General features: G+C 57.9%; 5 protein-coding genes across 5 annotated transcripts; 1 reads left to right on the top strand and 4 right to left on the bottom strand.

Moving 5' to 3' along the window:
- Positions 1 to 233: 233 nt before the first annotated feature.
- On the bottom strand, positions 234 to 1,610 carry DCS_02736 (glutamine amidotransferase class-II protein; the record flags this gene model as incomplete). The annotated part of the gene is made up of 4 exons (XM_040800062.1): positions 234 to 550; positions 637 to 1,381; positions 1,438 to 1,533; positions 1,596 to 1,610. 4 exons carry the CDS (start codon positions 1,608 to 1,610, stop codon positions 234 to 236), a joined length of 1,173 nt encoding a protein of 390 aa, XP_040660945.1.
- A 1,872-nt stretch (positions 1,611 to 3,482) lies between these two features.
- Positions 3,483 to 5,771, top strand: DCS_02735 (WD domain-containing protein; the record flags this gene model as incomplete). Its single annotated transcript, XM_040800061.1, has 2 exons — positions 3,483 to 4,169; positions 4,245 to 5,771. 2 exons carry the CDS (start codon positions 3,483 to 3,485, stop codon positions 5,769 to 5,771), a joined length of 2,214 nt encoding a protein of 737 aa, XP_040660944.1.
- A 464-nt stretch (positions 5,772 to 6,235) lies between these two features.
- On the bottom strand, positions 6,236 to 7,567 carry DCS_02734 (uncharacterized protein; the record flags this gene model as incomplete). The annotated part of the gene is made up of 1 exon (XM_040800060.1): positions 6,236 to 7,567. The coding sequence occupies one exon, from the start codon at positions 7,565 to 7,567 to the stop codon at positions 6,236 to 6,238; it is 1,332 nt and encodes a 443-aa protein (XP_040660943.1).
- Positions 7,568 to 10,056: 2,489 nt separating this feature from the next.
- DCS_02733 (vacuolar membrane protein) lies at positions 10,057 to 11,654 on the bottom strand (the record flags this gene model as incomplete). The annotated part of the gene is made up of 3 exons (XM_040800059.1): positions 10,057 to 10,338; positions 10,434 to 11,309; positions 11,391 to 11,654. 3 exons carry the CDS (start codon positions 11,652 to 11,654, stop codon positions 10,057 to 10,059), a joined length of 1,422 nt encoding a protein of 473 aa, XP_040660942.1.
- A 986-nt stretch (positions 11,655 to 12,640) lies between these two features.
- DCS_02732 (periplasmic binding protein-like II) lies at positions 12,641 to 13,625 on the bottom strand (the record flags this gene model as incomplete). Its single annotated transcript, XM_040800058.1, has 2 exons — positions 12,641 to 13,296; positions 13,364 to 13,625. The coding sequence occupies 2 exons, from the start codon at positions 13,623 to 13,625 to the stop codon at positions 12,641 to 12,643; spliced, it is 918 nt and encodes a 305-aa protein (XP_040660941.1).
- Between the last annotated feature and the right edge of the window lie 726 nt (positions 13,626 to 14,351).

Raw genomic sequence — 14,351 nt, 5'->3', positions numbered from 1 at the left:
AGTTGAGGCCTGGCATCTTGCCAGTCGGTAGAAGCGCATGCAGAAACGCATGCAGAAACGCAGGCAGAAACGCAGGCAGAATTGCAGGCAGAATTGCAGGCAGAATTGTAGGCAGAATTGCAGGCAGAAACGCAGGCAGAAACGCAGGAAGAAACGCAGAGAGCAAGGTAGCCAGAGCAAACACCCGCGAGGCATCCGCTAGGCACCTACGAGGCGAACCACGAGGCACATGGTTAGCGGGCCGTCGAATCTCGCAAAGACACGGGCGTCGTTGGTCGACGATGTACGTCTGGACTGAGGCTGCGGGAGCAGACGGACTGGGCGGCCAACTTGCGGTACCCATCGAGGCTGGACGGCGGATGCTCGTTGGCGGGGGACAACGGGTCGCCGGGAATCTTTTCGTTCGAAACGAGACCCTTTGCTTGAACAAAGGCGCTGGATCGAACATGGTACGGGTCCCGCTCGTAATACTTGTCCAGGATCGGGTGAACCATGACGGTTTGCCGGTGTATGGTCAGCATGGAGTTGGTCGGTACATTGACCCAGTTCTCTGCGACCGGTCCCCTCCGGTTAGCTTGGTGGCTCTTCGTGCGGCTCGTGAGCTTGCCGTGGCAGGCGGCGGGCGGCGGCGGTTACCTCGTTCAAAGGTCAGCGGCTCGCTGGCGACGAGGACGATGTCGGCGCCCCTGTCCCTGCGCTCCATCTGGTACTGTCGGTCGGTCGGCTCCGCCGTTCTCGTCACCCACTGGGTCCCCGACGAGTAGTAGAGGCTCGCGGCCTCGTCCTTGGCGCTGCTGATGTAACGGGTGCAGATGACGCTCTGTCCGTCGGTGACGGCAAAGTTGAGCAGGCTCCTCGTGTCGACGTCTTCGTTCTGCAGCACGTCTTGCGGTATCGAGTCCGTCAGCTCGTTGATCTCGGCAATCGTCTTGGCCATGGCCATGCGCAGGACCGTCGGTCCGAAACCGTGGGCGGGACAGGCGCTGGGGTCATGGCCGAGGCGCTCGAGGATGTCGAGGAAGAGGGCAAAGGCCCATTCGCTGTCGGTGCCGCCCTTGACGCCCAGGTACCACTTGTCGGCGAGGCGGGCGGCCAAGCTCCTCTTGATGTGCTTCCAGCCACCGAGCCCGCCGTTGTGCATCCACATGAGGCTGCCATGGGTGAAGGGGTGGCAGTTGTCCTCGCTCAGGGAGCCTTCGGTGGTGGCGCGAACGTGGCCGAAGATCAGGCGGGAGGCCGTCTTGGACGCGATGCGCTGGAGGTTCGTGCAGTTCCAGGCCGGGATCGTCGAGGTGAAGAGGCAGGGGCCGGCGCCGAGCTTGGGGTCCGTGTAGAAGCCGATGCCGAAGCCGTCGGCGTTGTTCTGGCCTCGTCGGGTGTCCTACCGAGCGAGCCATGGTCAGCGTCCGGGGCTTCCGGCGGCAGGGGTGACCGTACAAGTCGTAGGCGGGAGTCGAAGGACTGCTTGAGAATCGAGTGCGTCGGGTCGAGAATCAGCTTCGAAAGGAGAATCTCGTCGCTGCCTTTGTATACCTACGCACGCCGTCAGCTCGGCAAGACGAGGCGGACGGGAGGGGTAGGTAGCGAGGTCATACGAGGAAGCGACACATGGCGGGCACCGAGGGAGAGCGATCGGCTGTAGACGTCGAAAGGTGTTGTCGAAAGGTGGCAGATGGTGCGTGCAGGTGTCTCGACTGCGGATCACCGTCGTGTGCCGCAAGGCATGAACCCTTGGTTGCGAATCGTTGGCCGAAATCACACCATCGCTCCGTTTGGTACCTGGGACGCTGCCGTGGCGCCCGCGGCGGCTGACATAACCACCAGCTGAAGCTGAGGCTTGGGAAGGGACACGGCCAGGGAGTATGGAATAGTGAAGTCAATTCATTTCAACTACGTCGAGAAAAGCGAAAATCGGTGCCGCATGGAAGCTGGAGGTGCGGTGGATTGGAGGCAAGGGAAGCGATTTGTTTCGTTTCGGCAGAAGCAGGACATGATTCAGCGTGACATGTTGGCACGTCATCTCTCTTCCTCGCCGTTCTCGGAGCCACAAACGCTCAGGGGAGCCAAGGTGGGTCGAACAATCACCAGCGGGCCGGGGCGAGTCTCTGCGACGGTGCCAGTACCATAAGCGAGGGACGTATGGCATACTGTTCTTGAATGCTTTGAAGGTCGAAGCGGACGGAGGCGCGGAATACACATTGAAAATGCAACAAACAAGCCATGCGTTGGGGATGCAATTCGTCACAAGCTCGACATCAGGGCTAGAGAATGCCTTTAGCTACCAGCATAAGTACGTAGAAATTAGGTAGTGTAGGCACGCCGTAGTGTATTACTTGCTGTTAATACATTGTAGTGATACTGGGTAGTGCAGATACCAGCTCATGAGCACACGAGTTATACTATAAGTACATGTACAGTAGCCAGCCTAGCAGGTCCAGGTGCGGGGTGGGGGGATACGTACAGTACTTACATGTAGATGTAGGTACGCAATACGGAGCACTTCCTCATATTTAAGTACCTAGGTGCCTACTTACACACACTCACTGTACCTATTCTACAGTACAGTAAGTACAGTGTATCATTCATGGATGAATCAGAGTGCTCCGTACAAGCAATAAATAGAGAGAGAAAACAACCCACGGAATAGGAGTGCATGTACAATTACAGGTCGCGGATGATTCTCAAGGTGCGCCGTCGTCCAACCATGCATGCCTTCTCTCTGGTTACGATGCAAATACGGCGGGAATGGGGGGGCAGGAATGCAACGATGCGAATCGCAGCGCGCGGCCCGCTGTTGAGTCTCCCTCCTTCAGCGCCATCGCCACTGGACAATGAGGCTTCAGGGGTCGGGTGGCACTGTGGCGCGTGCGCCGGCCGCAAACAGCTAGCTACAAGTGGTGCTGAGGGACCGGCACTAGCATGAACCATGGCGACTCCACGGCGCTCGCCGCGCTGCCTAAGTACTTATTACAGTACGGAGTACTCCGTACTCAGTAATTAATACCACACGCGCTCCAAGACGAGGCACGTGTATTGGCGTGCTTGTACCTGAACCTGCCCAACTAAGACCCCTGCAAATGCGTAGGTAATATACTCCGTAATTTAGAAGCTATTTACACGCTCCGCGTCGACGACACGACCGCGTCGGAGGGACCACCATGTGCAAAGTACTGTACCGACACTCCGTACATGCAATGCAATTCTCCTCACTCCACTCCCAGCCTTGCCATCATCTTCAACTTCCGACCGTCGACGTGTCCAAGCTGGCTGTCGCTGTGCACCTCCCCCCCCCCTCCCTCGCTTGCTCTTTTATTTCTCATCGTCCGCTCAGCGTGTCATTCGCCGTGTCCTCGCCTCGCATCTTCCTCCTCAACATGACCAGCACCTAGGCCCCACGACGCGAGATAGGCTCTCTACGCTCTCGGTCCTGGTCACTCCTACCTCGACTCGTCCTGCATCCACGGGTCGATCCGATAACAGTCATGCACCGCCATGAATATCCTGCGGCCGCGGTGCCTTCGAGCCCGCCGCTGGCCTCCTCTTCCTCTCCCGCTCGGCCTTTCCCCTCGCCTTCCCGGACGGACGGCAAGGAGAGGCGAGTTCCCTCCGTTACGCCCCGGAGGTTTCGCAGGTTCTTCACTCCTCGATCCCTCCCGCCCCGAGCAACGCTAGGAGCCTTGGGGGCCGCCGCCATCAACCGCCAGCTCCCGACTCCGCAGTCTCCCGCCTCGCACCTGCTCGCCTCCGACCTCAACGCCGACGCCGACGCCGATTCCGCCTCCTCCGACTCTGCCTGCCCTTCGTCTCCGACGGAACGACTGGCAGCCATGGAGGAGGATTCGAACAAGAGAAGGTGGCCGAGGCGGCACGAGTCGTCGGCAAAGCGGCGAAGGGGTCTTCGCCAGGCCGAACCGTTGCAGGAACCGCTCTTGCTGACGGGAGAGAGGGAAGAGACGACCGATCCTCCCGCAGAGGCCCGCCAATCTCCGAGCGAGAGACGGAGCGCAACCTTGGTGAGCCACCCGCGCTTGCCGAATGCAGAAGCAACGTCTCACGCGAACGACCAGAGCGAATTCTTCAAGGCCAGCAGGAAAGGAGCCCAAGCTCAGGTCAGAAAGTCGAATCCGTACCATGGCCCTGTCGTCAACTCGGATGTCGGGCCGGATACGGTACGTCCTCCTCGGTGCCTCTTGATGGCATCTCACCTCCGCACTCGCCTGTTCTCTGACGGTGCGGTGCCGTAGATGGTCGACGATTACCGACCCCAACCCATCCGGAAACTTCGAAACCGAGGCTTCGAGGCCCGGCTGCTCGATCGTGAACACGGCTTCTCTGCCCGTCCTGGCGGGCACTGGCTCGCCACACCGGCCTGTGATGTACGAGCCGAGTCAGCCTCCTTCTGCAGCGAAAGTTCCGACATTTACCATTGCCTGCCCTTCGACCAACCGGGCACGTGCATACCATTCAGCCTCGCGAGCGCCAACAGAACTCCGCGCACAGCCATCGGCGACGAGCAAGGGTTCGTCCGTCTCTTTAAACCCTACAGGGTCGCCGAGGGCGATGCCAAGCTATCTTCCGTCATCAAGGTCCATGATAATGCCATAATGGATATGGACTTTTCCATGGATGACACTCGGCTAGCAACTGCTTGCGGCGACCGATCAGGTAAAATCGTCGACACGGCGACCGAGACCATCGCCCATGAACTTGGTGGTGGTCACTGGGACTCTCTGCGCCAAGTCGCCTTTCAACCTGCCGACGCTAGGGGTGCAGTCCTCGCCACCTCGGACAGGGCAAGCCGGGTGCAGATCTGGGACCTGCGATGCTCCTCGACACCGGTCACTGGGATCACTGGCCCCAACCCATCGGACGGCCTGGATGCTACCTTGGAGCCGACGAATGTGACGACGGTGAATACCATCCTCAAGGCCCATGTTCGCAAATATTCGGACATCGTCAGTTCGGCCTCCGTCACCGCCATCAAGTGGTTTCCCGCCGGTCGGGAGCACCTTCTCCTCACGGCGTCCGAGGCCAACGCTTGCGTCAAGCTCTGGGATACCAGGTATATTAAGCCTCGTCGACAGAACGAAGAGACGCCCTTGGCCGAGACACCGGAGCCTTCGACCCACACCTGGCGCGCGTATGGCATCACCTCCATGACTCTCAACAACGACGCCTCGCGCCTCTTTGCCGTCTGCAAGGACAGCACCGTGTACGCCTACTCGACGAACCACCTCATCCTCGGCCACGCCCCCGAGCTTTGCGACAATGCATACAGGCGCCGGCCCGCTGGCGTCGTCGGACTTGGTCCGCTCTACGGCCTGAGGCACGAGAGGCTCACCGTCGGCTCCTTTTTCGTCAAGTCTGCCATGCGTCCCGGCCACGGCTCCAATCTCCTCGCCGTCGGCTCCTCCAGAAACTGCGCCGTCCTCTTCCCCACCGACGATCGCCATCTTCGTGCCGCCTCATCCCTGCGCGAGCACCTCTCGCCGGCCCCTGTCGTTCCTTGGCCCGCCATCAACCAGACGGCTGCCTTCCCCATCTTCCGCATAGGCACGCCCCTTGTTCGAGGCCATAGCCGCGAGGTCACGACGGTCAGCTGGACCGTCGACGGCGCCCTCGTCACCGCCTCTGACGACCATCTCGTCCGCAACTGGCAGAATAGCACGGCCCAGGCCCGCCACCTCCGCCAGGTCGGCGAGTTTGGAGGCGAGAGGCATCTTGCCGGATGGGCCGATGTCGACGCCGACTGGGATCGTGACGAATGCTGACGGTTTTGGTTCCTTTCTTGTGTAATTGTTTATTGAAACATCATCTTACCCGTCCGCCGGTGGACTGGCCGTAATAACTCGGCGTTGATGAGCATTGGGTGGCGAAGCGTTTGATTGGGGATAGCGACAGGATACTAATCCAGTCTACTTAGACATGAATCATGCAGTATTGCAGTAAAATGTGCTGGTTTTCGTTTTAACCTTGAGACACATCACGCTATGCTCCACTGTGATTCTCTGCCTCGTCAGCCTTCCTATCTAGGAGTGTGTAAGAAACAAGCGTGCCAGGTCATGTACCCGTCGACGACGGCTTTGCGGTCCTACACATGCACAGTCCCAATCGACTATCCCGAATGTCCAAATCAATGCAAATGCCGTGCCTTGTCTTTGCACGCGCGGCCCTTGTTCCTCCACTGCCTTCCTATTGCAACGGCACCACCATACATCCTACCTCGCCCTCGGCTCTATATGGTACCACGATGGCCAGTCAGCATCGCTCCGAGGAACATGATGCCCACTACGGCAACAAGCATCCAATTGACGACACTGACAGCCTGCAACCGTATCGAAGCCATGTTGAGGCTCTCGGGCGGCGAGGTGCCGGAGTGGATTGAACCCTCGCGGCTGCGCACGGGACAGGTCGGCGCCGCTTCGAATCGTACAGACTTTTTCAACGCTGGACACATCTGTATTTCTGGTTCAGACAAGGAAGTTAGGTGAGCCGAGGCTGAGCTTGCGCTAGACTGCCTTGCCGATCTGGTCTTGGCGAATGCGCGCTCTCGACGCTCCTTGGTGACGACAATGCTGTCGCGGAAGCGGTTGAATAGGTTACTCCCGAGGATACTCGAGAAAGAATGCACAGAATCGCTCCGCTCCATGGTCTCCTGCCCCATCAGGGAGCACGCCAGGTCCAGCTGTGCTGTCAGCAGGATAATGTTTTCGAAAATGCAAACAGCCTCCTGGACAATGTCGCGTTTCTCGCGGGTCGTCAGCATCACCTCTGAGTCGGCCAGGCGCTGCTTATACTCCTGCTTCAGGTCTTCCCCGTCCGTCAGTGTGTCAAAGTGGAAGAATCGGACCGGCGGGGATGGGCGGTACGCCTCGTCAGCCGTTTCCCCGTTGCTCAACGAGTGCCAGATTGAATTTTCGGGAGACGGCTGCTCGTTCCAGAAATCCTGACCAGCGGCCTCGAGAGAGGCGGCTATGAAGCGACCGCCGGCAAAAAGCGCCATGTACATGATATATGAATAGGCCAGAAGCACGTGCGGTCGGTTCGTCACGGCGCGCGCGATGTGACCGACAAACTCGGCAAGATGGCCCGTCCGGCTGATGGCCTGTAGCTGCTCGTCGATGGCACGGTCGGACCAGCCCGTCATGGCTCGAATGTCGGTTCGGAGTCGTTCAGAACGCATCAAACCCGGCAGGTACATTTTCTTGAGCAAGTTTTGCACACGTTCACAATTTGACGAGGATCGATACAACTTGTTCATCTCCGACGACTTGGGCTCGTCCGGTACCTGCGAATGGAAGCCGTCGGGGCGAGCCTCAAAAAAGGCGGCTTGGGGTGCCGTTGTGTTGATACTTTGCCATTGAGCCTCGAAGGTCGTGTAGATGGGTGCAATGTGAAGAATGCCGGAGAGGTAAAGAGCCGGGTCTCCCGCATGGGGAGGTAGGGCCAGAGGCAGGCGTGCGATGATTAGCCTGTTAACCCGTGCATGCACGGCCCGGGTAGCTATGGCAATGGAGGCGATGAGCGGCTGGTCTTCGCGAAACGAATCTATGTGGACGGACTCCATGTCGTGGATGGCAGGGAATGGTCTCATCGGCGACGGGTCGTCCGTTGGCGAGGAGGTGAGATTCGAGAGATGTGAATCGGGAGGTGTCGCCGCGGCTCCGGCAATGGTTCAGGGAAGGGGGCTAGGAACGAAGAAGTGATGTAGAATATTGGAGGTTGCGGGATGTAGGTGGTTGGGCTATTGGATACCAGAGAGCCCGAGGAGTCAATGGCAGGAAGCGATATCCGAGGTAATGAGACTGCTTGAACAAGGTGACGACGATATCACAGGTAGTAATAAACGTCCGAGGTAAGAGACGATGCCCGAAGTAGGAGACGATGTCCGGGGTAGGAGACGATGTTCGGGGTAGGAGACGATGTCCGGGGTAGGAGACGAAATTGAGGTAAAGGACACTATCCGTGGTGGAAGATGATACCCGGCGTGGAAGACGATATCCAGCGTGGAAAGACGATATCCGACGTAGGAGACGATGACTGAGGCGGGATATGATACCTGAGATGGGTAAAACTGGTATACTTGATGTGTGAGTGAGACGAGCAGGCAGCGTCGCCCATTGCCTGGGCGAACTTATTATCGCTTGGGAAGGGGAGAGGGAGGTGTTATGGCCATGCAAAAGGTGCCACAAATTCCCAGGAAGCCGGCTCAAGGGCACTGGAAAGGGCACTACAGGCATGGACGATGGATTCGCCTGCTCTCTCTACTCCAGCTAGACAGAGGCACGTCGTCCGGCGGCCATGTTGGCTGACGCAATGCAACGGTGGTACTTGCAGCCGAGCTGACTTCGCACCGAGCGGTCAAGCCTTCGACTTGACTGGCATGGAAACTGATTCCTCGGAAAGGACTCCTCGCGCGCGTTGCCAGTCCTGTCCCCGCCCGTCCATTGCGCACAGGGAGCAGCTGATGGTAGGAGGCACAGGCAGACACGACGACCAGGGATTGGACCAAGGAGGGTTCGATATCGGGAGACGGGGTTGGATTACCACCACGCGCAACCAGGCGAGTGAGCCGTCTCTGGTGATTGTGATTACGCGGCGGCTAGCTGCGAGGCGTCGGAAGGCATCCACAGCCCGTCAGGATACCCAAGCTGCGTCGCCTGTAATGGTGTTGGTGACCCGTTCTGACGGCTGGATCGTGTGTGACCGGGATGGTGGCAAAACCCAGCAAAGCTGGGAAGTGGAAAGGAAGACTCGGAGTAGTAGTGGGGGCCAGCAAAGTGGGGGGACAATAAGCAGCTTCAGCTTCCACTGGCCCAGGGGCAAGACGATATCGGGCGAAGCTTTGCTTGTTCTTTCCTTGTTGCCGCTCTTTCCATCCCAGCGAGGTCTGCCGATGAGGAAAGGACGGGCGGGGTGGGGTTTCCCTACTAATTACTTGTACAGTACGGAGTACATGTAGTTGTAATATTGTAGCTCTCACTACAGTACTCCGTACGTATTTCGTACCATGTTAGTACAGTACCTGCGTGTGACTAACATTTTACACCTACGACGCGGCGGTCTGCCGTTGCCATCATTGTATTCATTATTATCCGTGTACTCCGTACAGTACAACTACAGGTGCTGTCTGTGTCTAATCTAAGCAAGTACTCCATGTTTTGGCCCAACATAAGTATTCACAGGCCATACCACTCCGTGCTACGCGCCTATTCGCATCAACGCTCTACGAACTCGTATTCGGATGCACCTCTGCGATGTCGTCTTCGAACGCCGGTTTGCCCATGCATGTGCGAGGTGGCGTTGCCATTGACAAATCGGCAGGCGAATCTCACAGGCTGTTGACAGATTCTTGGGATTCAAAGGCATCCGCCCGCGTCGTGCAACCGGACGGAGATGACGAGATTCCTTTCCGCCAAGCTCTCGCACGGGGGGGGGGGGGGGGGGGCAACCTGTTAATCGTGCCTTCAAACCGCCACGGCAGGGTGTGCTGCCTCCCGACACCCGACACGCTGGTCACTGGACCGTCTTCGGTCGCGCCGTTCCACACATGGCGTTGCACAGCACCCCGGCATCGCAGCCAATGTTTCCGACGCGCCACCTCGCCTGAAAAAATTTCACAGCCGTTCCTCGGCATTCGGGTTGGTCGACGTCCAAAATTGCACGCCCGACGTCGGTCAGCGAGCGGCAAGACCGCAATCGGACCATGAGATGGTGATGGTGACGGCAGCGCCGATGCATGCATGGCGTCGTTTTCGGCTTGGAGAGCATGGCGGTCCCAACGTGACACATACGCACACGCGTATGAAGAAAAAAATGTTGTCCTCTCGTCCGAGCCATCACGTAGCAACTTTCGGAATCGCCGTTATGATGAGGCTTGTCGACGAAGCCTCGTTCATGCTGTTGATGCCTCGCGCGGGCGTCCTCGAGTTGTATCCTGTCTGGGTCGGGCATCGACGCGTTCGTCCCCCGCAAAACGACCCCGCGTGCGCGCAAGTAAGTGCTTCCAAACATGCCAAATGATGATGCATCTCGCCAAATACGGACGTGTGTCCCCTATGCCGGCATGGCCGAATCGGAGGAGTCATCCTGCTCTCCACCCCCCGCCTTGCCATCCCCTTCCTCGTGGCTCTCCTTGTTGATGAAAACAAAGGACACAAACACCACGGCGGCACCGATCCAGTACACAAAGCTCGAGTACTGCCCGTACTGGATCATCTCACCCACCAGCGACAGGGGTATCGTCAGGGACAATCCGACCGTCACCACCAGCGGGGTTGTCAACAGCATGGCAAATGCCCATGACATGTCGCTGATGAACGAAGCCAAAGAATTAATCTACAAGGCAGGTCAGTCGGTCGGTTCCTCCTCGGGTCGGTGACGCCAAGGCTCGGCCGAAAAGGGAGCCCTGGCAGCAGCAAAGGTAAACGTACAATGATGACCATCCACACCTTGCCTGTTGGCGGCATTTCGAACTGGAGAATGGCAGCCCCGTCAGCACCAAGGAAGCTGGCACGCCTCGTGGGGTGACCTACCGGCTCGATCTTTGTCCAGTGTAGGATGATGAAAAGGGGCCACAGGAAGACGAGGTTGAAGACGCCAACGAGGCCGAAGAACAGGCGCATGTCCACCTTGTCCTCGTTCCCCACCCTCCTCTTCATCACCGTCACGTACAGACCGTAGACGACGGCGCTGAAGAAAGCCATGGAGTCACCGATGGCAATCTGGCCCGGCGTCTTGTGCGGAAAGGAGCCCCTGTTCTCGTCGCTCTCGCCGGACAGGTCGACGGTGGAGATGAGGACGATGCCGACGAGCGACGCCATGACGCCGACGAGCTTTCGCAGGGAAAAGGGCTCGACGCGAAAAAGGGCGCAGAAGATGAGGGTCCAGACGCTGCTTGTCGACGTCAGGATCGTCACGCTCGCGACGCTCGTGTACTCGAGGCAGGCCGAGGCAAAGTAGTTGGCGATGAACCACAGCATGCAGAACTCGAGACTCAAAACGGCCGTCTCGCGGAAGCTGAGTTTTTCCTCGCGTCCATCCACCGACGACTCGAGGCCTCCATCTTCCTCCACCAGCAAGCGCTCTCCCGTCGTGTCGTCGTCGTCGCCGTCATCCGCGGGCAGCTTCGTGTGCGAGCCCCCGGGCCTCTGGGTGCGCCAAATATGCATCAGGTCGCTGCGCAGTCCCCGAACTCCATTGCTGAGCAGGTACTTGACAAACATGGGTATCAAGGACAACGCAAAGACGGACGTGTTGACGTAGACGAGAAAGAATGGCTTGTTGTAGGTGTGGTCGGAAAAGATGAACTGCCGACGATGTCAGGTCAGCGCCGCGTTCCATCGTCCATCGATGGATCCATGGAGAGAGGGTGGGTTGGTGACGCATACGCTCGCCAGAAAGTTGGACAGTGTCCACAAGAATACCGTCACGAGCAGGAGACAGATGCCCAGCGTCCTCCGGCCGACGCCGCCGAGGCCGATGCTGTCTCGAAAGCCACGCTTCTCGGCCATTGACCGCGGCGGAAGGAGGGAGCCTATCGACACAGCAAGTTCGGCCGCATCGGCGGACAGCCGTCGCCTCTCCGCCGTAGGTGCGTTGCTCATCTCGGAGGCGGTGGCCTCGCTGAGGCGCCTCAACCCGGGCGACGCCATGGCGGGAGGTGTCCCGGTGTGCAAGGAGCGTGAGCGTTGGGCATTCGGGACGCCTCCAGCCTAGATGATGGCCGTACGGTATAATCGCGGTACGGGTCAAACGAGTGACGGCGTGGTGGTACGGGCTAGAATGGCATGTCGAGGATGAGACGAATGATGAGTCGAACCGAGACAGGATGGGGGTCTGGCGAATTAATTCGTCGCCATGCGGAGTCGCATGCGGAGCAACGTGGGAGGGTCGGTCAAGACTCGCACTAGTATCAATCGAGACATCGTTTTCGTGGCCAGTCCAGATCCCAACGCGGGTACTGTACGGAGTCTCGCAGGTAATCATGGTACACTTTACAGGTACTGGTACATGCACGCAGGTGCACAATGGAAAGGAATCCAGGCTATAATTAACCTAATAATGCACTAGCCTAGCACGGATACACCTACGGAGTATTAAAGTATGGAGTACGGAGTACTATTACAGTATATCAGTACCTAGCAGATAAGTGTAAGTACTGTACAGTACTGTACTGTACAGGTACGGTAGCAGCCAGGGCCATCTGTAGCCCTGACTTTTTAACTTTCGTTGTAATTTCGTAATTACCTCGTGAATCTCGTGATGCATGCAAAACTGCCACCTCGTTCCCACCGGCAATTTGCCAAAATATTCTTGCAAGCGATTCGGGTCTACTTGTAGGTGCCACGGTACGTAGCCGAGGCTGTGATTGGGATGGTTTGGCCGATTGATCGCTGCGGCCTCGGTGCGACGCATACTCGGGACATGTGGTTGAGGACACTAAACAGACAGATCCAAGATGCAAGATTCGGCGACAGAGATGTCTCTCACGCATTACCCCCTGCTCTGCTCTCGTGGGAGTTTCATTTTCGATGCCGCCTGAGACGTGCCACGACGCTCCTTTTTTTTCGAAATAGAGGAAATGCATGCATACTAAACGCATGCATACCTGGTCAAAAGCGATCCGGGATGTGCGTTATCACAGCTTCACCACCATTGCCTCGGGCTCCATGCCCTTGCCTTGAACCAAAACGCCGGCTTTTCGTAAAATGGCGACGCAATTGGTGACAACTCCGGGCTGAACGCCCTTGGTCTTGGAAGGAAACTTGACCGTCTTCAACCACTCTCTCGCGTCGGGCTCCGTGTACCCCAGGCAGGTGGAGATGTACTCCACAGCCTCCTCCTCGTTCTTGTTGAAGTGCGCCACGCCCTGATCGAGCTTCTCGAACAAGGTCTCGATGCGCGCGTCGACGGCCCCATCCCTCGGCGCCAAGTCGGTTGAGGCGACAATCTTCCAGCTGCTCCACGGGGTGTAGATCTCGCCTAGGCGGCGGATCTCGCCGGCGTCGTAGTGTTTCTTGGAGGTGAAGTGCTCCCACATGAAGAAGTCGGCGTCGCCGGCGTTGACGGCGTTTCGCAGGCTCTCAAAATTGTTCAGCACCACCGTGTCCGCGTACGGGGGCTGGGCGGCATTGGTGAGCCAGCCCTGCTGGTCGGCGAGGACAAATCCCATGACGTAGCTTCCGGAACCGATGCGGGAGACGCCAATCTTTCGGCCTCTGAGGGCATCGACGGACGTCATCTCGGGACGCTTGGCGCCGGTGGAGATGGCCCAGCCTGGGGGGGGGGAGGCAACTGGGTTAGGCCTGGTGCGCAGATTCGGCTCTCCATGCGGGCAAGCAAGACGTGCGGTGTCACGTACAGAGCGGCGTGTCGACGTAGGTTCCGACGAGCCGATATCCCCCGTCTCCCTCGATGCCTTCTTTGCCGAGCCCAGCGATCCAGCCTTCAGTCAAGCCGATGCCAGCGTCAATCTCGCCCGCTCTCAAGGCGGTCACCATGTGGCCGGTGCCGGAGGGGAAGGGTATGAGCGTGGCGTCGAGACCATGGTGCTTCTGCGCAAAGTAGAGCGGGGTGGAGAAGTGCTCGGGCACGAAGCCGATTCGCAGCGCGGAAGGGGTCATCCTGCTCCCTTGTGGTGCTTCCTGTTGTTGATGAAGGTCGGGCGACGGACAGAAGACGAGGGATGGTGCAGCATATCAAGTGCAACGGTGCGTAACGGTGCTGGAACGCCGTACTCTGTACTCTGTCCAGTGTGATGGAACACGGCATTCGGAGTGGATACAAAATGTCGGTCACTGGACTCACTTTTGCACAAGTGCATATACGGCGTACATGCAAGAAAGTACAGTACAGTACTTACTTACTTATACGAAGTATTAATACTTGAAATTACTGCAAGTTCTCCGTACAGCCCATGTACACCTACAGTACGGAGAACAGCCATTTATGTACTTTGATCCTGTACTTACTTGCATCGCCACCCCGCATGCAAAGTGAGAATTCCACAAGCCCGTCGTCCCATTCTTCCACCTCCCGCGGACTGATTCATGTTCTTGCCGCAATTCCATTGTGAAATAAAAACATTGCTGGATGTGAGTGCGAGAGCATGTCAAACAAAGTAATCCTTATACCAGTGAGGCGGTTGCTACCGATGTGCATATCGCGCCGTCGCCAGATGACTGTCTGGAGTGGTGTTGCACGACTCTTACGATGGAAGCATGTCTCGTTTCAGTCCGTCAACCTTGCCTCAATGCTCGTTTACGTACCTACGAAGCCGGTCTCTATTCTCACCAGTCTTTCATATTGTTTACATTACCTCGTCCCTTGTCCGCCACATGTAGCCCTTG

Source organism: Drechmeria coniospora, chromosome 01 (assembly GCF_001625195.1).
Source record: "Drechmeria coniospora strain ARSEF 6962 chromosome 01, whole genome shotgun sequence".
In the NCBI taxonomy this organism is placed as follows: domain Eukaryota; kingdom Fungi; phylum Ascomycota; class Sordariomycetes; order Hypocreales; family Ophiocordycipitaceae; genus Drechmeria; species Drechmeria coniospora.
Note: the sequence above shows the minus strand (reverse complement) of the source record. Positions and strands in the feature narration are given on the sequence as shown.